Below are 26,871 nucleotides of genomic sequence, written 5' to 3'. Positions count from 1 at the left end.
GCTGTCGGTTTATATCCTGGTGGCTTGCCTGTCTGGGTGGGCGGTGGGGGCTGCCTTAAGGATTCTTTGGTTGGGCTGTTTACTGATGGCTCTGTGGCAGTTTCTTGACTGGGGTCTTATTTGCAGGCTTGATTTGGCCTACCAGCCCTTTAGAACTGCTGCACATTTTCTGCCTTCTGCAAAGTTCACCTGGGACAATTGACCCCTTGAAGGTGGGAGAGGTTAAACCCAAGGCCCTTGTTGATCCACGAGGGCAACCACATTTGGGGATGATGGCCTATGTGAGAGTGCTATACAGTGACTGTTGTGGTCTCCCACAACCTGGCTAGGCCTAGGTGTGTTGGGAATGTAGAGCTTCCAGCTGGTACCAATCCAGGCACCTCTGAAGGATACTGGGAAGTAGAAGGTTGCTGGGCACAAGGAAGAAAGTAATAATTTTCTGCAAAGGGGTGAATTGGTAAACTGAGAAAGATGACAAAAATGTGTCAGGACTAAATCCTATTTAAAACACAAAAACCAAAATGTAAACATGCAAATAGCTACTGTTGTAGAAAAATTAGACCATGGGCAATGCAGACTACCAAGAAATTGGTTTCTCTCCTCTCCCTAATAGACTTTTAGTGTATTAAGAGTAGATAAGTGTTGAAAGTTAAGTTTCTTTGCAAACTCCTCTTTCTCAGGGCCATGTAAAAAACAAACTTTAGTCATAGAAATAGGCTGGGTTAGTAAGGGTGTTAAGATATTTATTGCCAATTAATTGCCCTCTACAACCTTTCTCAAAGCAAATGAAAACATGGTCTTCAGTGGACAGATTGTCCTAGGAGAGGAGCAAGGAGAGACAGGAGGAAAACCATGAGTCACAGAGAAGACGTAACCACAGCTTAAGTGTTTCCAGATGGTGGTTAGGGAACCCACAGTGGGTGGGTCAGTGGCCTCCCCATGTCTCCTCCTGGGTCAGTCTCTTTCAGGGACCCAGCAGTTTTGAGGGAGCTGGTTTTGCTGGAGGAAAGGGTTTCCCGGCCACTGTTGAACTGGGAGAGGCTCAGCTTGAATAAATGCTGGAGTTTATCCCGGAACTGCCTGCCCACAAAATAGTACAATAAAGGGTTGATGCAGCTGTTTGCAAAGCCCATGGAGAGCCCAAAGGGCAGCACCGCATCAATCATGGAGGTGAGGTGGCACCTGCTGATTACCTCCATCCAGGAAAGGGCATCCAGGAAGGTCAAGATGTGGAACGGGAGCCAGCAAATCAAGAAGGCCACCACCACGGCAGCCACCAGCTTCAACACCCGGTCCCTGACCCTCATGCTTTTTGCGAACCCTGGGTCCTTCTTCAGGTGCACCCTGATGCAGATGTAACACCCAAGGATGATGGCCATGGGGAACAAGAAGCCAAGGAGGTTTTTCATTAAGGCTGTTGCAGCTGACCAGGTGGCGTAATTCTCAGAGGGATAGGCCATGATGCAAGCGTTCACGCCCAGCTCATCGATGTATTTGACTTCACGCCAGCAGAAGGTGGGCAGAGAGGTCAAGGTCGCCAGTCCCCAAACCACGAATGTGGCAATGAAGGCCCGTTCCAGCGTTCCTTGCTGGCACTGGAAGGGGCGCACAATGGCCTGGTAACGGTTCACACTCAGGCACGTTATGAAGAAGATGCTTGCAAACATGGCCAAGGAAAGGATGGAGCTGGAAAGCTTGCACATCACGGAACCAAAGACCCAGCTGTATCCGTTGGCGTAGCTGGCGGCCCAGAAGGGGAGGGTGGTGAGGGCTAGTAGGTCGGCCACCGCCAGGTTGAAGATGTAGACATTGGCCACCGTCTTCGGGCTCCTCGGCCGACACAGTGCCGTGATGACCAGGCTGTTGCCCACCAATCCAAGGATGAAGATGACGCAGTAGACCACAGGGATGAGCACAAACTGATGGCTGGAGAAGCGGATGAGGCAGGCCTCTCTGGTGGAGACGTTGGTGGGAGATGGTTCCTGGGGAGTCTGTTCCGTGGCGAGGGTGATGGAGAAGTTCCTGAAATGCATCTTGGGGTCAGACAAGACGGGACGGCCTGCAGGACCCTCTGAGACATGGAACCTGTGCTCTGCACTACCTGAGCTGGATGCGGCTGGCTCTTAAAGAAAGAAGGACAACAGAACAGAAGCATGAAGGCTGTCTCTTCGGCAGGAGAGCTTCCATTCTCCCCAAGGTCCCAGGTTTCGAAAGTTCCAGTTTTAGCCCTTTTAAAAGACATTTAGGACGGCCCCTCTGGCTTGAGAGGGATGGATCTCCCGCCTGAATCAGCACAGATATTCCCCATTAGCAAACTAGAGTCAGTTGCTGGAGGTAGGAGAAGGAAAGCAGAAACGAGGATAGGATAGAGATAGTCTAAGAATGGAATTGGATGGCAGCAGAACTGTTCTGCTGGAATGCGGGGAATTTACCCTACTCCCCCCCCCCCAGGAGGGGAACACTGGAAAGAAACTGGCCTCTGGATGCTATCCAGATATTTCAGCAGTGGCTTCCTTAGGAGTACACATCATCGTAAAGCTGTACAGTCCTTTAAAGGATGGAAACCTATGAAAGAAAACTTGAAAAGAGCAGAGTTGTCACTTACAAGCTGAGAAACCGAATATGCAGAATCTGTCTTGGGGGGGGTCCCATGGGGGGGGAAATCCTCAGATGTCCACAGCTGCCTCCTTTTCCTGCATCTGAAGAGCGATCACTCGCTGATGGCCACTGCAGGGTCCAGCGAGGCAGCCTGGCCTCTTCCTGGCTCTCCCCAGAGCAGAGCAGAAAGTGAGCGCAGCCCCCTGATCCCAAGGAAGGAATTAGCACCCCCAACCCCCACCCTGTCTCCCTGCAGCTCTGGGGGAGGGAATTGACACCTTCTGCCTATCTCTCTCTGCAGCCAATGAGAGTCAGGGGGACTGGAAGTGGGCGGGCACTCTAGCCACCCATTCCATGCTGGGTGGGTGGGGATACTTTTCTTAACCCCTTTTGCATCCTCATTTCCACTCCTTAAAGCTCTGAGTTCGCCTTTCGCCTGGCACCTGGTTTGGCTGCTGCCCTGAAGTTGGGGTGAAGGAGAGGAGAGTCAGCCAAGCTGAGCCAGGCTGGGAATGGGGGGTGGGGGCTGGAGACTTGCTGGTGTTAGGGAGGAAGGATTCACTTGGATTCACTTGGAGAGCAGAGACCCCGGGACAGCCTCTCTAAGCCCCGTTCTCTAAAGACGCTCAGCAGGGAGGTGGAACTGGCATTATCCCAAAGCCCAGCTGGGGTCCATCTTTTCTGCTGGAATGCAGGGAATTTACCCTACTCCTCCCCCCCAGGAGGGGAACACTGGAAAGAAACTGGCCTCCGGAGCCACAAATAGCAGCTGGAAAAAACATCTCAGCTCTTTAAACCAGGGTTTCTCAACCTTGGTAACTCCAAGAAGTGTGGACTGCAACTCCCGAAATTATTCTGAGAATTGAAGTCCTCAACGTCTTAAAGTCACCAAGGTTGAGAAACGCTGGTTTAGATCAACCTGCTAGGCCTGTTGAGATAACAGCACCTCTTCCACTCTGGGGCTCTCTGATCGCCAACGTTGGGAGGGAAAACTTTTGGGAGGAGTTCATGAGCTCAACTGACGTTCTGAGAATAAGTCAACTTTCTCAGAATTCTTCTGGAGGCCATTCTTGAAACAGCACAGGGGACAAGGAGGCCGGCGTTTTGCTCTTCAGGATTGCAGCTCTCCACTTACTCCTCTTTATTTTACAAAACAACCTAAAATGAGGAGGGGATCTGGTAGTAGCCGTAGCTACCAACCTTAGTAGGACATGATGGTAGCTCTCCAGGGGTTCAAGAAGCTCTGACCTTCTCAGGTTCCTGGAGAAGCTGGAGCTGAACTGGGAGTCCTGCAGCCATTTCTTCCTGTTTTCTTTTCATCCATATGGAAAATAGTGGTCAATAGAGAAAAACAGCTTTTGCAGCTGATGAATTGGGTCCCGATGCACAGAATTTAGGCCATTCTAAATTTACTAATTACCCAACGCTTGGAGGGTGGAGCTGGCCCCGTTTCCTGCTGTGAACAAAACATGACACAAATTGAGAGTTGTGTTCCCCTCGGCCAAACGATGTGGTTAGTCATGAGGTATGACAGAAGATAATTCACTGCAAAGAGGTTTACAAAAAATCTATGAGATCTTCCAACAGAATCCTTCATCCTCTGGTGGCTTCTCGTTCAGCAGAAATGTCTAAACAAAAACACACTTTCTAGGCTTTGGCAGCAAGATGGACTAAAATGCTCTTTCCTGGAAGTTTCCATGCAGCACCCTTTCAAAATGTTCTCCTGAGATGATCAAGCTAGGCTCCGCCGCTGAAGACTGTTGATGTGCCAAGTCCTGTTTGTGGGATCCCAGTGGAAAAAGCATCGGCAAGTTTGTGCTCAGAATTTCTAAGAAAGCAGAAGAACGTCCATGGAGATTCTCCATCATCCAGGTCTCGGTTGTCCCAAAGGTGCTTTTTCAAGAGGCAACTGGACTTTCTTGTTTTTTTCCTTGAGGACATTCTGCTTCTCATCCACGAAACTTCTTCAGTTCAGTCCAAGAAGCTTCTTGGATGAGAAGCGAAACGTCTTCAAGGAAAAAACAAAGAAACTCCAGTTGCCTCTTGGAAAAGCAGAAGAATGCGCTCCGGTGGTTGGCCCTGGACGGAGGTTGCAAGAACCTTTCGGCTTCTGCAGACTGAGGAAACCGAGAGGTTGAAGAAGCAGACCAGAAATTCACAATAGCACTTTCGTTTTTTTCAGCTTTGGATCAGTGAAATCTGGGCAAACGTTTTTCCAGGAAATTTTTTATCTGGGAAATCCTAAACTAGGATTCGATCGTGTGATATTTGGACTTCTTCTGCTACACGTGGCATAAACAACTTATGTCCTGGGAAGTGTTTTCCCTTCTTCATCCCATTGTTTATCTAAACTACTTTTAGGATGATGCTTTTGATTACGGGAAATGCCCCGAATTACTGCGTTTACCTTTGCATTTTGCAATCAAGCCTTATTACTCTCATGCCTGTTATTATTGGGAGTGATCCTGGAGACGCAGAGCCTGCAGCACTTCTAGCCAAGAAGAAAGACAATCCCAGGCCGACTTCTTTCCCCGAGACTGTTTTTGTCACCTCAAAGCTTTGAATAACGTAACATCTTTATTTTCGAATCGGCAATTGTGCTTGGGGAAAAAAGTTCCCTCACAGATATACCGGTCGATAAATCCCACCCCGAGCCAGACGGGCTGCGGCCCAGACCTTCTGCCGAACCCGATTCAGAATGTGGGCTAAATTAAGCTGGCTTTTCTTGGCCAGGCGGGTCCATGCCTGCTTTGCAAAAGAGAGACCCCTTTGCCCTTGGCACAGAGAGTGGCGTGGGAGGCTGCCACGGGGGAAGGGAAGGCAGGAAGCAGCAGAGAGCTGAGCGAAGAGGGTTCAGGGATGGATGGAGCTTGACACAGGCCAGATGGGGCTCCCTTGCGAATCTCACATTTCCCACGCGGCGGCCATCCAGCTGAGATTTGGGGCAGTACAAAAACACTTTTAACTTTCTAAATCCAATTCCAGAGTTGGCTCATCTATTTGGAAAGTTTAGGGCGCCCCCTAATGGCTGAAAGCGACTCCAACCGGGTCATGTTCATTTTTCTTGCATTAACTTCCATGGTTAAATTCTTTTACACTCATGTATAATTAACTCCCTTCTGCAATTTTGGGCTTTACTGCTGGGGGGCTTTTTTATGTTCTTTATCCCTCCCACCCAACAGATAGGCTTCTGGTTTAGCTGTTGGGTGAATCTAGGCATTGTGTGAGTGAAACACACAAGGCAAAACGTGTTGTCACAAGCCTATCCCCTAGTTATTTAACTAATAAACTATCATTATGCAAACTGGCTTTGAATGTGGACAGCGGCGGATGCGAAGGGGTGGTGAGTTTATTCCCATTCCATTTGTATCAGGGGTGTCCAACCTTGGTAAGGCTGGCTGGGAATTCCGGCAATTGGAGTCCCAGGTCTTGAAGTTTCCAAAGTTGGACACTCCCGATTTATATTCTTTTTAATGACTAAAAGATTTCAATCCCTCAAATGACTGACAAGAAAAGATGGCTCTGGCCCATGGGAGAAGCAGGAGGATTTAATGGAGAGACATCCAAGACCCCCATTGTCAAAGCCAGGATTACAAGCCAGAGATGAATTTCAAAGAGGTTTTGCGAAAGAAATCCAGATGTCAGGTTTATAAACCATTTTTATTTCATCATCAACTGCTTTGTCACCATAATCCAAGGCTGTGAATATGTAACAAGATGATCTCAGGGGTAGCTAACAGCTTGCTAAAGCCATAATATACTTGCTCCTATGGATAAAAGTCTTTTCTTTGGCGATAACATTTTCCTTTTATTTATAAAAAAATAGTTTCTTTAATCTCGGCACATTCTGCTCTTCAAGTTACTAGTCCCTGCCTTTTGCAGAATGGGTCCGGTCTCACCTGTGGCACCCTTCTCACACAGTTTGTAACAAACAGCTCATGTCAACTTAAATATCTTATTTTTTTTCTTTTTAAAAAAACGGTTTACATGCAGTTTTTGGAGAAAAAACCAAAACTTAAAAAAAATATGTCCAGGCAAAATACAAAACAAACCAAGGCAACACATAAAAATTGCATCAATTCGGTTCTCTGGGTTCAGTTAAGCTGAGGCAAGGCGGTAACCTTTGAAGATGGTACCTTGCATAAAAATGAGTAACGTGAAAATAAAAAACTCGCACAAAGGAAAACCTGTTGTGCTTTTGTCGGAAAAGGGAAGCAACAACACTGTTGTGCTGTAAAGGCAAATAAGAGCAGCACCATGGCTTCAGAAGGCTGCCGGAAGACTGAGCTTGGCAAGTACCCTTTCACCGGCCGTTCGGACTGCACCCACTTGAACCCGACCAGGTGCAGAGCAGCCCCTGTGCCACCGGTCCACAGGAACACCACAAGGGGCAGCTGGGCACCAAATGCCACTTCCCAAAAGGGGAAACTCCCACTGAAATCAGAACCAAACCAAGTTTCTAGTCCTTTGGGAGGAGGACTGAAAGTGAGAGACAGTTGGGGTGTCGCCTAAGACTTCCAGTGGCACGGCTCCCTCTCTGTGACCAAATCGTGAAGAACGGAGTGTGCCAAATTAGCTTCCAGCGGCAGGATAAATTATTTAAAATAAGAGCCTTTATGCCATCTTGCCTAACTTGTATGATTTCTACTAAGTGGTTTTTGTTTTGTTTCCTTTTAAGGTGTGGCTTAAAAATGTTGCTGCATTTGCACCCATGACCGAACAGCAGGTTAAATTAAAAAAAAACAAAAACTCAAGCCCATCTCAAACCCTTGAACCTCTAGAAACTTCCTTTTTTTTTTAAAGGAAACTTTCTTTCCTTTCCTTCATCCTTTCAGGACAGGAGAGTCAGACGGGAGCCTTAAGGCCAATCCCCCGACGGGCAACTCTCCCAAAAACTGCCCCTCTGGATGAGGAAAGAAAGCTTTGGTCGGTGTGCCGGCCACCGGCATGAGTGCGGATTGTTGTTCCCTTGGGCACTTGAGGAGATGCAACCTTGAAATTTCTGGGGAAGGGAAGAAGGAAGGAAAGGAGGGAGGGAGGTGGCTGGACTGGTTCCCGTCCCCTCTCCGAGGCCTCTCCGGGTCTGGGTTGCCAAGCCCAATGGAGAGTCCTTCGGCCAAAGAGAGTCCACCTTTCTGGAAGCGGAGCAGAGCACTTCAGTCGGGCATCTGCGCTGGGGGTGGGGAGGAGGGCAGGCTGGGGGTCTTTGCTCTTTAAACGCGCTTCAGCCCTCGGCCCATCAGGCAGGCAAACACGGTCATCACCATCTTGGGCTTCACCTCCACCACGTCCTCTGGCAGGGCATAGACGCGGGCACCAATCCTCCTGGCCATGGAGACGGCGTACCTGGAGAGAGGAAAGAGAGGCACCTTCAGATCTGGCAAGGTCCGATCTACAAGAGAATTGCACGCACCCCAGCAGAGCTGGACCTGAACCCTGAGCCCATCGAACTCCCATGGGGATAAATGGAGCAGGATGGGTTAACCTCCCCCAGAGCCCTGGCGAGGGACATCCCAGGCGAGGGGGTCCAACTGGCTTCCCTTGAATCGAGAACAGGTGAGCCCAGCTCTTATGGCTTGCAGGCTACAGCTAGCGATGGCTCAAGTCTCGGGCATGGCCACTGACGATGGCTTCCTCCACAACCTGGGATAAACCTGCTGTCTGAACCAGCCGTGCACCAGAGGGAGGCTGAAAGGGCAACCAAGTCCGGCATCTCACTTGGCATTGCTGTGCTTGTCTTCCTCGGAGAGGTCGCCTGTCTTCACCAGGTCATAATTTATGCAGCCGGGCTGAATAGCATCAATTAAATCCACCAGGGCCAGGCTGCTGCTGATACTTTTGTCCTGGAGAGAAAGACGAGGGTCACATCAGTGAAAAGGGTGGACGCATCAGATGGACACCACCCTTTTTAAAGGGGGAGAGAGAACACGGCGGAACCCAGTCGCTGGAGAAGAACTGGTCAATTAGTGATGTCTCTGGCCCGCTTGGAGCAGTGCTCAGATTTGTGGTGTGGATTTACAGTATAACTATGGATTTATAAGGTTTGTACAAAGTACAACCGACATCTTTTTCTGCCAGCAAAGATACAGAACTTTTTCTGGTGGCGTCCAGGATAAATATTTTCAATAATGCCTGATTGCTTTGCTTTCTGGAAACAAGACAGCTATCTAAAGATGGCCAGAAAGACTATTATGGTAAAGGAGCAAAAAACTCTTAATTATTATTTTATTGCGAAAGTCCGTTGTTTTCAGATGCTCAGTAAACCTTTAAAAATTCAGCTGCTGGAATTGGGAGGACACTTTTGTAGAGTCTGCTCTAAGTAGCAACATCTATCTGTTTCCCCCAATTCATCCACTCCACTTGTACTCCTGGTCACAAGTTGGCTTCTTTGTGGCAACAAGATCCAAAGAGACAGACAACATTACCCACCTTAAAGCTCTGGATAGAACTTGATTTCCCAGCTTCTTTCAAGGTCGTGTTCACCCAATTTACAATGATGTCATCATTTGCTTTCTGACCGTCTCCGAGGTTCTCCAAAACATTCAGAGTGTATCTGGGCAAAGGAGACACAGTTACTCAGCACACAGAAACTGGGGAAAGTCTCTAAGGGACCTGCTAGGTGTGTTTGAACCCCTAGAAATGTAGGTTTTTCGTGGAGAACGTGAGCCTCCAGTGACTTGGACTAAGTGGCATGGGTGCAAGCATACCTTCTCATCAACTGCCAGACTAGAGCCAGGGTGAGGGTCGGGTTCCCCTCGTTGAGATCCTGCCCGCCAATGCCAACCAATGAAAACTTGGCTCGATTCTTTCCTAGATCGACCGCATAGTTGCAGTTTTCCAGCTGTTTGGTGAGACAGAAGGAAATTGGGGGAATGATGGAGAGAGAGAGAGAGAGGGAGGGAGGGAGGGAGGGAGGGAGGGAGGGAGATCACAGCTGCCTTATACGTTGGTGGTCTTCTTTTCACCCCTCCTTGCTAGAAGACCTTGGAGTTGGAAGTGCCCCAAAGCTGCTCTTTTCTACAAGCCAAGCAAGGGCTTTGCCCCTGAGGAGAGGCTCTCATTTCGCAGAGAGGAATCCACTCTTTGGCCCAATCCCGTGTGGAGTGAGGGGTGGGCGTCAGGTAGAAGGCTATCTGCTTTGGGGCAGCACCCAGAACTGCTTTAACAACTTGGGCTAAAGTAACAGGATTTCCCCGAACTGAACTGAAAATGGCATGGTTTAGAAACAACCAGGCTCCAGCACCTTCTTCATGTTTGCCCCAAGTTTTGGGTATGGAGGTCTGTTGACTTTGTTCCAGTCGACAGGAACTTTGATCTTCTCGTAGAGCTGTAAAATCACCAGGGCGTCTTGCAGGTCACTGAAAGAGAAAACAGAAATCTGCTCACTGAGAAGTTTAGTCTTCAAAAAATACCTGACGGATGGGATCCTGGTCATGCCTCTTTCGGTCATGCCTCCTGAAAGAAAGCCAGACTTACGCGTAGAGATGATTGACGTGAGGGTTTACGCCAAGAGAATTCATCCAGTTGCGGAACGTGCGTTCTTCACGGGTTTCACCTAAGATACAAAGAGTCGCTATTGAAGGAATCTACATTTGCTTCTCGACAGACAGACAGACGACATTATGGACACCAAACAAATGTTCTAAAAATGCTAAACCAAGAAAGAAGGAGAAGAAATCTTCAGGACACAAAGATGCAAAGAGCAACCAAAAGTCAGCATCCTTCCTTCCTTCCTTCCTTCCTTCCTTCCTTCCTTCCTTCCTTCCTTCCTTCCTTCCTTCCTTCCTTCTCTTTCTCTCTCAGCCACCCTTCCATTAATCACACAGAAAGAAAAACTTCTCACCTTCCAGCAGCGTCCAGTCAATGTCTTGGTTTTCAGGCTTGGTGAGGGCTGGGTACTTGTTGAACAAGTTGGCCACGAAGGCCAAATTCAGCTTCGGGTTGCCACTCACAACATCTGCTGGGGTAACAAACTGCCGACAGCCCAGCCTATCCGCTTGCTGGAGCATGCACTCGGCCCTCTTGAGGTCATCTTTCTCCTACAGGGAAGGAATGGCACAGAGGCTACTTTCTAACGTTGGGTTAGATGAAGCCGCCACCTTGGGAGGAAGTCTTTTCAAAGGTGGGTTCTGAGATCCGGAAGGCGGGGGGAGGGGGGGTGTCCACAGCAATCTGAAGATGGCAGTCGTGATCAGGCTCTGAGGCTGCCATCTTGTTTCTTTGGATGTTTCCCCCCCCCCTTGGGATGCTCTTCACAGGAGGAGCTCCCAGTGAAGAGAACCACCATGGACTAGCGTGGCTCTCCTTCTACGAGGTCTTCAAATAAACAATGCAATGCAGTCTGAGAGCGAAAATCAGCCAGAGGGTCCCTGGTGAAGCATTCCTAAGCGCTGCTTGGTAGAGTGAATGCTTGAAACCAGAAGACAATGGGGTAACTTGGAAAGCATCCTCTGATAACCACAAATGTTGGCCACAGACATCGTTGAGTGTTGAGGATTAGTAGAATAGTGGTTCCAAGGTTCCCAGCAGGCCACCAAGACCCCTACTCACACTGAAGCCTGACATGTTGATGTTGATCTGTGGCTCTCCTTCCTTCTGTCCTTTGGGGGAAATCTGGTTGAGGAGATGGAAGTAGGCTCTGGAGTCCTGGAGGAGGCAGAATCAGACCAAGGGGATTAGAGCAGGGTCTCTCAACTTCAGCAATTCCGAGACGGGCAGACTTCAGCCCCCAGGATTCCCCAGCCAGCCTGGGATTGAGAAAGGCTGCATTAGAAGCAGCTGAGCTTTTTCAGCCCAACGTTATGAATCCCGTGCAACGTAATACGTTAGTCAGAAGTAGGAACGGTTCCTGTACCTTAACAGAGTTATGGAAGTCGGAAAGCTTGTAAAATCAAAATAAAAAAAGCCAAAGGGGAGAGAGAGAGAGTCCAGACAGCACAGGAGAGAAGAGAATTAAGAAGGTTAGATGGACAATCATTTCAACTGAGAGAAGGCTAAGGATGCCAGCCGCTCCATCCAGAGCAAACTCCCTGGAGGAGCATTCAACTCCGGGCTCCCTTCCCCAAATGAAAGACTTGCCTGGACAAACTCCCACCGAGACCGCCAATACCTTTATCTCGGAGCTGAAGTTGTTGATCTTGTGCCACCCGGCGCTCTCCAGGTGGTAGTTGGCCCATCGCAGGAGAAGCTCTTCTGGGGACAACTTCATCAGGTCCTCCAGAGTCTCTCCATCACACAACAAGGCAGCCAGAGCTGAGAAGGGGAGAGAGGGAAGTCTCAGGCCTCCAGTTCACGGTTCACCCTCCCCAGGGAACATACTTCGTTGGCCTCTTCAGTAGATGCAAACCCTCTCGTGCCCCGGGAGGTCACAGAGGCTTCCGTGGCGAGGTCCCTTCCGTGGATCCCTACGGCTGCAACCCTGGCGGAGGGCAGGGCTGAGAGGGCGACTGGCCCAAAGTCACCCCGTGGGTCTCTCTGGTCCTGGCCCAATTCTCTGACCAAGGAGGATGCTGCCTGCCTCTCAAAACTATCCGGAGGAGCCAATTAAACACTAAATGGTTTATTAGGGTTCTTTAAAAATTGCCTCTGCTAAATCCTAATCCTTAGATTGGATCTCTAGCTTTATTTACAAGGGAAGCAAATGAATGACTTTGAGGCTTTTTTAAGTCCTTGGCAGATATTTTTCTTTTTTATTATTATTATGCTGGATTATGAAACCAAAATAAGGTCAAATAAGGGTTTTAATTTATGAGAAGCAGTCTATTAGATGTGGCCAAGAGAGCCTGCATCTATTTTGGTATTCTAAGAGGGCGGGAGCCCAACTTCTCTGGCCAAAAGCTCTGGCCTTTGGAAAACAAAATTTGTAATCCTATTCTTACCTAGAAAGAAATGAGATGCACTTCTGAGCTAACGCGTTTAGGAAATACTTTGGCTTAACTGAGGGTTAAATATCTATTTAGACCAGTGCTTTTCAATTTTGGCAACTTTATGTGGACTTCAGCTCCCAGAATTCCTCGTGCTGGCTAGGGAATTCTGGGGGGTTGAAGTCCACACCTCTTAAAATTGCCAAGTTTGAAAAATACTAGTGTGTGGGCATTCTGCTGGCATGCCCCATTCCTTGCACAGTTCAGCCCAGCTCTCTTACCACGCCGTTGCATGTTTATCCCATACTTCAACTCTCCCCAGTCAAAGGCTAGTCCAACCGTGCTCCAACCCGTTCAGGGCCCTCTGCAACCAGCCGTGGAAGCGGGCACCGTCACCCAGCCACTGGCACGAACAACCGCCCAGCAGAGGCCCAGGTGGGCTTCCCTCACCTTCATTTTTGCTGAGTTCAATATCTGCAAACAAGCCAATCTTGATAATCTGCCAGAGCAGGCCGAGAACCAGATGGGGCTTCCCTTCCCTTAAATCCTCTGCCCCAATGTTGACCACGTGGCACCCGATGGCGGAAGCAGAATTCAAAGCCAAGTTCAGGTTTTCCTGCAAATGAAGAAGTCTTTTAATAGGAAGTCATCTGCAGTCCTCAGGCTATGCGATTCAGGCCAGTTCACGATGACGTCTACAGAGGCCATGGATTTTTCCTAACCCCCACCCCCCACCCCCCACCCCAATGAGAGGCATCAAACCAGTGCTTCTCCGAATCAAAATATTTAAAATTCCCCGCCTCGCAAACCTTGAACGGAGAGATAGCAAGTTGAAAACAAGAGAGAAACGGGTAGCTTTCTCACTGCCAGAGCAAGATAAGGCTTGAGATGCTGGTAACTGAACAAGAAAGGAAGAGAGGAGGGAAAAGAAGAAAGATGGAAGAGGAAAGGAAAAAGGGAGGAGGAAAGAGAAAGAGGGAAAGAAAGAGGGGGGGGAGAGCCAAGGCAGAAGGAGAGGAGAGAGGGGGATCTAATTGAAAAGCTCCTGGTAGTTTCTCCACTTGAATAGATGCCAAATGCAGCCTTGGTTCATCTTCCTCTTTGAACGCAATTAATATTTACTGAGCAGCATCTCTATTGTTGGGAAAGGTTCTGCTTTCAATGTCCAACAAAGAGACGGCACAAAAGCCTCTTTTAATAATTTAAAGCAAACAAAACCCATCTCCTCTCCTAGCCGCCCCCTTGGATAATGAACAAATCCAGCATTATTTAAGCTGCGGGGAGAGAAGACCTGGGAAACAATGGACCCCCACCTGAATTATGAATGGGGTAAGCTTCTTCTTGTTGATGGCTCGTTCATCAATGGTGTCAGGAACAGAGAGGTTGATCATTTTACTACGAGGAAGCAAGAAGGAAAATGAACACCTTGGAGTTAGAGAGAACCGAGAACAGCCTACCTCTTCACGGGGGCTTCTCCTGCCCACCTCCTGCCAAGGGCATCGTCCCAGAGCAGAGGACTCACCACAAGACGATCCCGTCCCCAACGGCTTTGAAGAGATCGTCCGTGTTTGGATTCATGGGGATGACATGCTTGCAGTCCAGGTCGTTTTCCAAAGCTTTGTTGATCCAGTTCACAAAGGCGTATTTCTCTTCCTCTAAAGTGGAAAGAAGCTCTGAGATTAAGACTCAAGTGACACCAGTGGGGAAACCCACCAACGCTGCAGCTCAAAGCCCCCCAGTGGCACCTGGGAGGGTAGCGTGGGAGGGGGTACAACAGTTTGCCAAGGCAAGAGAATAGATAGGAGACTCTGTGTCAGTTCTCCCCTTGAAGTCGAAGACTTGGGGTTTGCACTGCAATACCCTGTCCTCCATCGCACCCTTCTTGCCCCCTGGGGACCCCTGGATCAACACTGCATGAACTTCAGATAATCCTGAACTTATGAGCACAATTCAAACCGAAATGTTTTTTGGCCAGAAACCATTACAATTTTGAACCGTAGTTCAACAAATGTTCATAAAGTGAGGACTACTCGTATTAGAAAAATCCTGAGACAGACTTTCTCCCTGCTTTAGATCACCCAAGGACCAGAACTACAGACCTGATGGATATTAGGATATTGGGTCTATCAAGGAAGGTGGAGAGCAAAACAAACAGGTTTAACCATTGGCACCTTGGCCACCAAAGGCATCGGTGTGGTGGGATCTACAGAAGAAGTTTGGGCAGCTGTGAGAACTTCAGGGCAGATGTTGGAAGGGCAGGAAAGGGCCCACCTAGTCGCAGGCCTGGCAGGGCCAGAAGGGGAGATGAAGCCCCCAGGCAGTACCTGAGTACGAGTGTTGGGTGCCTTCGCTGGACAGCTCCGAGGTGCCCCCGATGGCGCAGATGCCTTCCTTCCGATTGATGGCCTTGCGGAAGGTCTTGGCAACGTCGCTGCTTTTCACTTCTTGGAAGAGCTGCAAGCAGAAATGCAACTGTTAATTCATGGCCTTGAGGGACTTGTGGAAGTCTCTGAAGATGGACGGGATAAACCCCAAAAAGGTTTTGGTCTTGCTCTGCAGTGGCCAAAGTCTACCTAACCAGGATAACCCTGGGATGCAACCCAGAATAAGTTCTGGGAGAGGAGGACCTGGGCAGCAGGAGAGTCCCACACCAATCCTGAAGACTCTTCTGAGAGACTAGGGGTGCCAGGATAGCATCTTTCAACATCTGAAGGGCTGCCACATAGAAGAGGGGGTCAACCTATTCTCTAAAGGGCAGGACAAGACGTAATAGATGGACACTACTAATCAAGGAGACAACCAATCTAGAGATGAGGAAAATTTCCTGACAGAACAATTAAGCAGTGGAATGACTTTCCCCTAGAAGTTGTGGGGGCTCCTTCACTAGAGAGTTTAAAAATTGGACAGCTGTATGTCCGGGATGCAGCAAGGTCTGCCTTGGGCAGGCTCTTGGACCAGAAGACATCCACGGTCCCTTCCAACTCTGTTAGTCTGTTATTCTTTTGGGTCTTTGGAGCAGCTGAGAAACCGGGGCCAGAGGTGGAACCTTTGAGAAGGTCCTGCATTAACCCACCATAACTTTATTCTGAGGAGCCCCCCCCCCCAATTTGCTGGCTCAATTCTCTCTGCTCTGCTGCTTTCAACGTTGTTTTATCGCTTTACACATTTTAGCTCTGCCCAGAAAATGGCTGCGATGGGTGGTAGAATAATGGGGTGAATAAATGCACGGCTGGAGGACTGAGGGAAGGAGAGCTGGGTGGTCTCACAGGAAAAGCCGCAGTCCAGAGTTTGGGGGAATCAGACCAAGATGGTTCCAGCCTTACGTAAACAAATTCTTCAAAGCTGATCTTTCCGTCTTTGTTCTTGTCTCCGTCGATCATGAGTTTCTGAATGATCTCTCGGACTTTGTATCCCGGGAGGGGAAGGTTGGCTTCTTTGAAAAGTTCGTGCAGCTCATAGTCACAGATGAATCCGTTGCTGTTGAGATCTTGCAGGTGGAAGAGAGAGACAGGTGGAAAAATCAGAGCAGGGACAAGGCGGGAGTCTGACCCCCAGCCCCCTCACTCCTTACTCCCCTACTGCAGGGCTCTCCAGCCTAGGCAACCTTTTAAGACTTGTGGACTTCAACCTCCAGGAGTCAAAGTCCACAAGTCTTAAAGGTGTCACGGTCGGAGACCCCTGTGCCACTGCAAGGCCAACATCCAAAGTCATTGGGGGCCAGTTGCCATCCCCTGCTCCACTCTGGGTCTTAAAAGCTGCTGGGGCTGAAAAACTCGGTGCTAAAGGCTCCAACTTTTCCTACAGAGAATCCGAATTGGGCCTCCCAAACAGGGAGCATTACGATTTCTTTATCCAAGTTGGAAGCTAAATAGGTGCAACTGGTGAAAAACAAGTGAAGGATGAGAAAATGTTAATGACTGCAACAAACGGGGGTTCTGGGAAATGGGTCCAAGCTAAAGGCATCCGGCCTGGTGCTGGCAAGAAAAGAACCACTTACCAACTTTGGAAAAAGCCTCCCTGAGTTCCTCTAGCTCATCTTTGGATATCTGTGTGACGTTGGCCATTTTTGTGCATTAACACAACACCTATAAAAGGAGCAGGAGGGAGGGGGGGAGAGAGAGAGAAAGAGAGAGAGAGAGAAAACCAATAAATTAGGAACACAAGTGCATATCCAATACGATTCATTCATTCATCCACTGAGGCAACACAAGGGACTGGTTCATTTTGCCAGGGTTGTGTTATTAGGTGGCTAAAGAGTTGCACCTCCCATCTGGCATGGGGAAATTGTTGTGTTTCGAGGAAGGATTCTAGGTTACAGTAAACCCCAAAGATGGAGAGGCACAGCCCACAAAACCTTCCACCTCTTTAAAACAAACCAAAGAAGGCACTACCAGACTCCTGATTTTTTTTAATAGAGTAAATCCTGAAATTCTTCAGTGCTTTTTCTGGGATCTGTTAACCACGGGGTCGCCTTGTTTTCAAAATCCGCAAACTGCTCTGAAAGCCCCTCTCCTTCAGCTGCTTCGCCCTGGCTGAAAAGATCCCCTCCTAATTCCGTCCCCTTTTCAAACTGGTTTATGCCTCCTGGTTTTCTGTCACCAAGGGGCATGCAGGTCTTAGGCAAATAAACAAATCCTGTAAATCATGTTCCCAAAGTCCTAGCAAACACTCCGTTGTGTGCACCTGGGTTTACTCTCCCCTTTCTCCCCACCCTCCCAGAAAGAGCTCCTGAGCACAGATGCAACCCGGCTGGGGGTGGGGGTGGGGTGGGGGGGTTGGATTGAGAGCCGAAACTGACCCAAGGCCAGACTAGGGTTTCGGGGGGTTTTAGCAGGGAGGTCTCCGAGAGGCTTTCCTCCTCCTTTGCGATCAGTAACTATCCAGGATTAAAGCCAGCCACCCCCTTGGCAAAACAAACACCTCCTCCTGGGTCCAGGCCCAGCACACCTGGCTAAGCCACCTGGAGAAAAACTGGAGAAAACTCACAAACAGCAGGATGAAAACTCAACCGTGGGGCAGAGGGTGTGTCTGTGGCCCTCTGTGGCCAGGGAAAAGGAGTTCAGAAAAAACAGCCTTGGCCAACAAGAGCCATCCCGTGGGGGGAAACTGCTGCCTGCCAGCAGGTTTGGTGGGAAGAGGCCCAGGGAACAGCCCCTCCCTGTTTGCAGCGCAGTTCCCCTCCCAGATGTTTTCCAGCTGCGAACCATCCAGTGCAATGAAAACGCCTGCAGCCCAGAGAATCCTTGGCTCCACCAGTAGGCGGGTCTTCTCGTTGGGGGGAACTACCTGAGGTTCCCTCCCTTTCTTGGGCAGACAGGCTGATTCACCTCTGATCTGGAGCAATTCTGTTTTTCCGAGGGGCGGGGGATTTTCCTCTAGGTAAACAAGCAGGGGGGAGGGTGAGAGTTGAACCATCTCCTACTTTCCTGCAGCAGCCGTCTGGAAGCCTGAAGGGATGAGCCGTTTCCTTGTTTGCTAAATGCTCTCTGTGCCAAAGATGCCGGTCGTCCCTGTTTTGTAGCCCAGGCGTTGCACAACACTCCACGGCTCACGGGCAGCTGTGGAATTATCCCACTCTAAAAGGCGTGGGCCGTCAGGCTGGCCCCAGACCCAGTTTCGGGAAACGGAATAGAATTTGCCACTTACAAAAATGCAGGCCATCGGACGGACCTGTGTTTTGCTGACGAGGACGGTTATGTCTTTAAGCAGAGGAGGCCTTCCTTCTCTAATTAGTTACGTGTTGCTTTTACTAGTAGGAGTAAACCCCGAGGTCAGGGAACGCCCAGGCGGGAGGACAATCTGGAGGAAGTCGCCAGCCGCCATGACATCAGCCTGACTCAGGCTGAGCCCACGAAGAGCCACAGCAGAAGTTGCAGGAGACCCAGGACAGGGTCGACAGGCAGCGCTCCATTTCCACCTCCGGAAGGGCCGAGGTTTTCCCATCTGGGCTCTGGGATTTTGTACTCCAAGTAGGAGCATCGCCAGGAGAGGGCAGAGATTGTCCATCCTAGCCTCTTCTCTGCTTTGGGAAGTTTTCCCCACTTGGGGTTTTGGAAAACTTCCTGGGGGAGCTGCGGGTCTTTTATTGTAGGTCACATAGCAGCATTAACATTTGAGGGCTCCTGAATAAGGTCGGCTTAAAGGGCACTGAAAGGTCTCTTGTGAAGCAAGTCATTCTTCTGTACTGGAAAGGAGCTGGCACGCATCTGCCTTTTGCAGAAATCGAAGAAAAAGTGAACGCTGAGGTCACATGGAAGTGAAGGAGAACCTTGGCCACTTGAAGATGGGTGGACTTCAACTCCCAGAATTCCCCAGCTGGCATTGTGGCCAAGGTTGGGAAACAATCAGTCAATCAGAACAGAGCTGGAGGGGACCTTGGAGGTCTTCTAGTCCACCCCCCTGCTCAAGCAGGAGACCTTATGTCACTCCAGACAAGTAGCTGTCCAGTCTCTTCTTAAAGGTCTCCAGCGATGGCTCACCCACAACTTCTGAAGGCAAGCCGTTCTGCTGGTTGATTGTCCTCACTGTTAGGAAGTTTCTCCTTAGTTCCAGGTTTCTTCTCTCCTTGATTAGTTTCCATCTGTTGCTTCTTGTCCTGCCTTCTGGTGCTTTGGAGAAGAGGTTGACCCTCCTCTTCTTTGATCTAGTCCAACAATCAAACCTTAATCTAGTTCAACTCCCTGTTCAGGGAAGAAATTAATAATTGCAGCACCCAGACATACGGCCACCCCTATCTAAGTGTTGGTTCCCAGACTGATAAAGATCCAAGCTACAGTTATGGCAACCAACTGCAAATGTCCCCACTATCAGCGAAGGGAGACGCCTCCCCTCTGGGGCACCACAAGACTGTGAGAAAAAGCCTCAGAGAGGCTCCACCCGAACATGCGCGAGACAGATCATATATCGGTGCTCCACTGAATACAGTTTGCACACAATGCCTGCCTTTTCCATACGTCTTGCTAAAGAAATTCACATTCATTTTTCTCCAGCTGCATCTTTTCCAAATGAATTCTCACAGACCGGAACAGCCACAGTGCAGGGATGAACTAAAATATTTTGAACTAGCTGCCGAGGGGAGACTAAATGAAGCATAATCAGAGTTTTCCCATGCTTGTTGGTCCTGGTGAGTGCCAGTCCTTGCATATTTTACATGTGCAACAGGCAAAATGGACATGGAGGAGGTGGGAGATGCAGACTCGTGTTGCCAAACACAAAAAAATTATAGAAATGATGCGCCTTCACCTCGGTTAATGCTCCTAACTTCTCCTCGGAAATTTGAGAAAAACAGAGGGAGAGAGCTGCACTAGCGCCTTCTAAGATCAGCTCCAATGAGGGAGGGGTGACCCCAGTCCCTCCCCAATTCCAGGCTGGGAAGGAAACACCTGCTGCTCTTATCACACCTGTCTGTGTGTTGGGGGGGGGGTCTTACTGCCAGCCTACTTTAGCACAAAGCTCTCAGCACCTGGAAATGAAACATAGATTTGCTTTGTGCACTGAACATCCTTTGCTAGCAAACTGCAAACAGTTCTAAAAAAAAAAAAAGTTTTGCAGAGGCATCTAAGAAAGAAGTTATCCGTTTATTTTATGGGACCCTACATGCCCTGCAGCTCCTCCCCCCCCCCCAGGGAGAAGTTAGCTCCTCTTCCAAATAATCGATCATTGACTATGAAATAACCAAATCTTTGGGGAGGTTAATCTCTTCTATCTTCCAAGGGTGTAGCCACTGCCCAGTCCTGAAGTGCCTCCGCCCTAGGAAAGCTTTAGCCTTTTCACATTCCTGCCTGGAGAAGCAGCCGGTGTCCTTTAGAGCTCCCTTCTTTGGGGGTTCTTCAGGGACCTATTTCATGTATTTATTTTGCCTCCTCCGAAGGAGAAAAGGGCTCTTGGCAAACATCCCCCACCCCCACCCCAGCGAGGTCATTCAGCTGCCCAGAAGTCAGGCAGAAGCAGCCCCGATCATGAGATGGCCCAAATATTGCTGATGATAAAAGCACATTCCGAAGGGGGGGGGCAGGACGGTGGTGGCCAATATGCTGGCAAAGACATTCCTGGGAAGAACAGGAAAGCATCTCCCACCCACTCAGCCGTCTCTGCACAAGGCTGCATCTCCCACCTCTGTCTTGAGTGAGCCGGGGAGACTGTGGCCGGCCTCTCCCTCCCCTCGCCTTGCTCCCAGACCTCAGGATGTTTGTTCCTGCCGGGCATCAGGTTACCAGCTTTAGAAGGAGAGGCACCAGAAGGGCTTTCCATTTGGCATTACCTCATGGCCCACACTGAATCCCTGCTGAAAACAATGACACACCTCTGTCCACCAGACACACATTGCCCACCATGCCAGTTAGGCAAGCAAGGCGCCTCTGCCATCTCCGGGTCAGGATTCCCGGGGCTCCCTGGGACCTTTCAAAGTTCAGGCCTCTCTGGATCTCTTTGATCCCCCGGGATTTCCAGCAGAGCAGCCTCCCAGCAGCTGCTGCAGCCTTTGCTCCGTCGGCTGGGTGCCTCACAAGAAAAGCACCGGCCAGATGTTTTTCCTTACCCGATACGATGACTCGCACTTCCATCTTAGACCTTCTCCAGATGTGCTACATGGCCGTTCCCATCAACTCCGCCCCAGTGCAGTGAGCAAATGGGCCACCTTCCCAAGGCTTTCAGTGGGAAGCAAATCAGAACCGGCGCTCTTGGCCCAGTGAACCCCAAAGGTCCCCCCCAAACCGAGCAAACTGTGCTGAACGCAGAGACTAAACAAAAATCCAAAAGTCCCTCTCTTTTTTTCCCCATTCAGCCTTCATTTCCTCCATCCTGCCATCAGGCAGACCGGCAGGAAACCCAAGGCGGAGAGGAAGGCGGAGGGAGACAGAAGAAAAGTTAAGGGCATAGAAGAGAGGAAGGTTGACAAGCTGAATCTCCCACACCCCTTCTCCCCACACACGCACACACACACACTGCAGCAGAGTTGAGCCAGGCTCGGACCCGGCAGCACGAAGCCCCCTTACCTCCTCGCCCGCTGGGACTCCCGGGGGAGCAGCTCCTCTCAGCCCAGCCCAGGCACAGGATGGGGCCTCCTCCCACGCCCCAAACACACGTTAAATCTGGGAGCCCAGCATTCTTCCCAGGCAAGCAAGTCAAAACATTTCCTGCCAGCACAGGAGGGTGTGCAGAGAGGAGGCCCCGCTTGCTCTCGGCCCTCTTGGGCTGGAATCGTGCATTACACAGCAAAACTTGAACACTTGCGCACGCACACACAAACACACACACACAACTACCGCCCGCCTTCCTCTCCTCGCCTGCTGCAGACAAATCATAGATCCAGCCTGCCGGGAGCAGGGTCAGCCTTCACAAAAGGGCTGCTGCTGCTGCTGCTGAATGCACCAGATACTGACAGCAGCAAAGAGAAGGCAGAGGGGGCTGCTTGGAAACCACAGGCGTCTCCCCACCCCACCCGTCCCCAGGGCCATTCGTGTGCATCTTTTCCACCCAGCAGCATTTCTTCTTCTGCCCAGACAGGAGTGGGGGTCCCAGCCCTGCCAACCCAATAGGTGTGGATGGATGATTCCCCCCCCCAAGATTTCTTAAGAGGCTTTGAGAGCCCTGATAGCTCCACGCTTAGGGCTTCCATCAGCCAGAGAAGTGAGTCCCCTTCGCCCAGCCCTTCCCAGCCCTGACGCAGAACTCAACTGCTGCTTCTCCCAAGAGTGGAGACTCTTGCCAAGGTGCGTGAAAGACCAGGGCTGGGGGCCAAGCAATTCACGCATCACAGCCCAGGAGAGGGTCCGGCTTCCTTCCGGCTCCAAGCCCTCCACCTGCCCCCCCCAAAAGGCCACATGTAGGGCTGAGGGGGTCCAGAGCAGAAACCAGTATAACAACAGAACCAATTATAACTAACCAATTTAATCAATATAAATTTCTCCTGCGAGATGAGAATCTCCCTTAGGAAGCAAGTCTCAGCAAGCAGTTGGAGGGGGCCTTGCCAGCCTGGGCACGGGAGGAGGGCTGCCATCTTTCTCCCCCTGTCAAGAGGGTCTGATTATTCTGCCCCCCTCACTTTGGGAGGAGGCATTGATGGTGTTGCCCTTCCCCAGCAGAGCCTGCTAGCAGACTGCTGTCTGGTTGGGGGACCCTTGGGACAGAGCCCTGCCAGGACAAGCCTGGCATCAGCTGGCACCTCCCTCTCGCGCGCCTGAAAGAGCCGGCCAATTCCGTTGGGTGAAGGCTTCCGGAGGACACTCGCTGCCTCGGGGCCTCCTTGCCTCATGGAGGCAGCCACTTGGCTCACCGGTGCTCCCGGCAAACGGAAAGAGGCAGCATCCTCAGAAGGAAAGCAGTTGAGGGGTGAATGTCCGGCCACATCAGTCCTCTGCCAGGAGGACGCCCTTTCCTCCCTCTCTTCCTACCCACAAAGAACCCAAAGCAGGTGCCACCCCAGCCCTTCACCTTCCTTACTCCACTCTTACCAGCCTGAATGGCAGGGCAGGCAGACATCCAATGCCTGCTTCAGGGGCACAGAGAGGGTGAAGTAACAGCCAATCGGCCAGCCGACTCCATCAGAATGAAAACATCCCCTTGCAGTTTTCTTTTGAGACCTTTGTGAACTTCCGTCTGTCCTACTCTCCTGGCCCTCCTACCTGGCGCTTCCTTTCAAGCCAGGGTTCCCCAACCTCTCCGGCTTTGCGGACTGATGGGGGGGTGGAAGAGGGGATGGTTCCATGTGAGCAGCGGGCAAGTGCACGCACAGCTCCATTTGCCCGAGTGGCGGGCATGAGCACCCGCTGCTGGTGCAAGGGGGGATGCGTGCAGGTGGGTGCTCACCCACCACTTCCACGGCCTGATTCCAAATGGCTCACGGCCCGGTAGTGGGCCACGGGCCAGGGGTTGAGGACCCCTGCTTTAAACAGTCATCAGGGCTGACCCTGCTCAGCTTTTGGGGAATCAGCAGCTGTTCTGCTCCTCGCAAGGCAGGGTGAGCGCAACACGGAAGAGGCTGCGTTCGCCTCGTCAGACTGCAGCGCAACAGTGAAGCATCGGCTGACTGAAGGCTTCGCTCTGCCCTGCAAGACCAGGCACGTCCCCATTGCTCTCGTTCCCGGTCTCTGCAGACGCGCACTCAACAACCCCCAGAGCAAGAAGTTCTCTCAGGCGCTGCAGGACTCCGTTGCCTCCAGCCCAGAGTTTGGGGGGCTGCTGGGTTGTGGTCCAGCCACACATTAGTCAGGAGCTCTTAAGCCTTTGATGAGCATAGATGTCACAATGCCCGAATGATTATTCTTTGAAAGAAGAGGAAAAGAGTTCTGCAGAGAGGGAGGCAACAACCTGAGTCCGAAAGATAGGGAAGACTCAGTACATTTCTCTCACATCCTGCCGATGTCAGACGTTATCCTCACTACTCTTAGAACTGCTACTAGCACTAGTACTACCCGCTTCTTCCTCCTCCTTCGGTCAAATCCCTGCTGAGGGTGGTTTAGCCTGGAAAGAGAAGCTACCTTCATAGCTCAAAGTTTTCCAAATAGGCAGATAATCCACCGTTTTGCATTCTGCAATGGAGGCACTCAAGGAAACAGGGCCAAGTGCTCTTGATCAAGATGGAGGCAGAAAAACTGGGGAGACCCGGCCTTCCACTGGGAAAGGATTCCTCCGTGAAACTTGGCAGGGCCTTGCTAAGGACGCGGGTTTCTCTGATGCTGAAATCGGGAGGAAGCGGCTTTAGATTGGCACGGTAAGATCAGCTGCCCAGCCCCACACCCTGGAGGCCAAGGCAGCAGCCGAGGGAAGGCCCAGCCGGAAGACCACCGTGGGGGAACATCTCCTCTGAGAAAGGCGGGGGGGGGGAAGCCCCGAAGAAGCCAGCTCTGCCCCTGCGCAGAGGAAAGCCTGCAAAAATGAGGGGACGGTAAACGGCACCGGGATTCCTAAAAAGAGGCCAGTTTGACCTACTTTCGCATCTCCTCCCAAGCCGCGCCTTGGAGCAGGAGAACTGCTGCCTGAACGTGCCTCGGCAGGCTTGGCCTCTCTGCCAGGGAAAAAAGCTCTTTGCTTTCCTGCGCTCCATTATTCCCTGAAGAGCTACAGGGGAAGGCTGTGGGGGAGGGGGGCACACGGCTCTTCTCGGAAAGGGTGACACAGCAGTTCTGAATGGAGGAGAGGGCCCTGAAGCAGCAGCAGCAGCAGCAGCAGCCCTGTTTTTCTCCACTTCTCCAGCCCTGCGGGAAGACCAGGAGGGAGGGGATTTCTTGCCCCTGGGTGGAAATACTGCAGATTTTGGGCAGGGACAGAAGGTGTCCCAAATCCTCTTCTGAGCCCTGCATGGAGCAAAAGAGGGCTTATCCGCAAGGTCTCCTGGAAAGCAAACAGGGCGGCAGCCTCCAGAAAGCAATGAGAATGAAGACAGCAGAGTTGGAATAAAAGAAGAAACCGGGAGTGGTAAGAACAGACCACAGGAAACAAAATGCATTAAACTAATTCATCTGCAAGGATGAAAAGTAGCCAGTTCTACCACCACCTTTCCGCCCACATAAATGGATTTATTCCTAAGCATCAAGACGTCGCAAGGGACCAGCTCAGTGTGTCTTGTTAGGAGCACGTCCCCCAAATAATTTAGAGCACAGCCCCACCGGCAATCAGGCCGTGATCACTTACGATTTTTGATCATCCAAGACCGGGATGAGCAGCCTTTTGGTGGCTCGGAAGAGGCTTTGATTCTATGGGGAAGTGTCCAACTAGGGTCAATGCTTCTGAGGAAGGCAGGACCACGCTCCTGTCTTAGCACATGTCTGCACATTTCATTTTAAAATATTGTCGAGCTGGTGGTTAGGCCTTCCCATGAAATGCATGCAATTCTCCCCTTTAGATGATGGGACACCAACCAAGGAGCCACAACGTTGCTAGTCCTCCATTACGTTGAGGGTTGGAGTCGAATTCCACCCTTGAAGGATCTGGCAGATCATCTCTCCATATCCCCATAGCTGCCCTGTCCTCTCCTTCCACCCATGGGACCGAAGCATAGGGAGAGCAGCCTCCAAGCCTTCTTCAACATGGGCTGTTGAAGAAGCATCTTCCCGTCTTCGTGGCTGCTCTCCCAGGCTTTCCCTGCCATTCGGAAGCACAGCAGCCATGCCAGAGACTCAGAGCTAAATTTAAACCTTGCCTCTCGCTTCGTGGAGTTTGGCAGCATCAGGAAATGAATGGGTCAAAGCTGATTATTATAGGTTCCAGGCAAGAAGTTGTCTCCATTGTGCTCAGGTGATGCTTTCAGCCCTACAATTCTGAAATGCTCAGAATTGGTAAAAGCAGCTCTGCAAATCTTTTCACTTTGGGGTCAGAGCGCTTTCTATGCCTTCTTTCTTGCCTTAAATCGTATGCATCTTCCTCATTATTGTGCTTTGCAAGGCTGGCTCAGGAATCCTGGGAGCTGAAGTCTGCCGGTCGTTAAGTCACCACAGTTGCCCACCACCCCAGTCTGGACTAAACCACCCCAGAACCGAGGAAAGAGCCGCCTTTGGAATCCAGACACAGGAAAACAGAGCTCTGACAATTTCAGGCTGAGACAAAACAAGATGAAACGAGGGAATAAAACCCTTTTCCAAAAGGAAAACAAATCACTTCAGGCGGATGGAATTTGCCTCTCACTTTCTATGCTTGCAGCCAGGGAAGGTGAGTCCTTCGTCTTCAGAGTATTTTAGCTACAGACTGAAACGGGGCAGCCCAGATTCCCATCTCATCTGGTATTCCTGGGAAGGAGACCAAAGGCAGTTTTCACGTTTTTTCTCCGAATTTTATCTATAGCAACGACACCTTTCCTAAGAAGGATATGATTTGTTTCAAGAGCAATGGATAAACCATGATGCCCCAGCTCCCCAATGGGAGAGAGAGAATTCCAAGAATTCTCCCAACTGGGATAAATCTCAAAAACTCCAGACAATCTCTAACCATTTCCCATCCCAAGCAGGGAGAATTGCTCCAGACTTTTTCAAAACATTTGTTTCCCCCAGAAACTTCCAGAGAGCATTTCTCTGTGAGCGTTATTGGCTTGCAAGGTGAATCCCCCACCACCAGACCCCCTTGGCAAGGGAGCCCCTTCGCTTCCGTAGCATTCCAGGCTCCCAGTGCCTGGATGTAACTGGGGAGAAACTTCCCAAATATATCTGCTGGCTGCTGCAGGAAAGAGGGCTGGTCAGCCCACAGATGTGGCCTCCTTCCATTTATTCCTCATTCGGCCACTCTGCCCGAAAACAAAGGCTTGGCGAGACAAAAGCAGAGAACACCAGGTGATGTTCACAGGGAATAGGTTTACCTAGATCCTCCTGGAATGGAACCACAACCAGCCGGGGTTCAGTGTGGGCTACCTGGGCTGGAAGAGGGTTGCCTTCTCCGGGGGCCTTTTAAGTCTGCCCGGTTCCAAATTCTCTGCCGGTATGGA

General features: G+C 50.6%; 2 protein-coding genes across 2 annotated transcripts; both read right to left on the bottom strand.

The window, feature by feature from the left end:
* Nucleotides 1-730: 730 nt before the first annotated feature.
* AGTR2 (angiotensin II receptor type 2) lies at nt 731-2,033 on the bottom strand. The gene has a single exon (XM_029282944.1). The coding sequence runs from the start codon at nt 2,031-2,033 to the stop codon at nt 903-905; it is 1,131 nt and encodes a 376-aa protein (XP_029138777.1). The 3' UTR covers nt 731-902.
* Nucleotides 2,034-7,629: 5,596 nt separating this feature from the next.
* On the bottom strand, nt 7,630-16,540 carry PLS3 (plastin 3). Its single transcript, XM_015832451.1, has 15 exons — nt 16,459-16,540; nt 15,785-15,948; nt 14,786-14,915; nt 13,984-14,116; nt 13,775-13,856; nt 12,912-13,077; nt 11,708-11,850; nt 11,149-11,244; nt 10,442-10,637; nt 10,075-10,153; nt 9,842-9,956; nt 9,306-9,439; nt 9,028-9,151; nt 8,317-8,441; nt 7,630-7,944 (listed from the first exon to the last, which is right to left on the bottom strand). Exons 1-15 carry the CDS (start codon nt 16,523-16,525, stop codon nt 7,812-7,814), a joined length of 1,887 nt encoding a protein of 628 aa, XP_015687937.1. The 5' UTR covers nt 16,526-16,540; the 3' UTR covers nt 7,630-7,811.
* Between the last annotated feature and the right edge of the window lie 10,331 nt (nt 16,541-26,871).

Source organism: Protobothrops mucrosquamatus, unplaced genomic scaffold (assembly GCF_001527695.2).
Source record: "Protobothrops mucrosquamatus isolate PMUCROS unplaced genomic scaffold, P.Mucros_1.0 scaffold4, whole genome shotgun sequence".
Classification (NCBI taxonomy): domain Eukaryota; kingdom Metazoa; phylum Chordata; class Lepidosauria; order Squamata; family Viperidae; genus Protobothrops; species Protobothrops mucrosquamatus.
The sequence above is the reverse complement of the archived record's forward strand: the minus strand, read 5'-3'. Positions and strand labels throughout refer to the sequence as shown.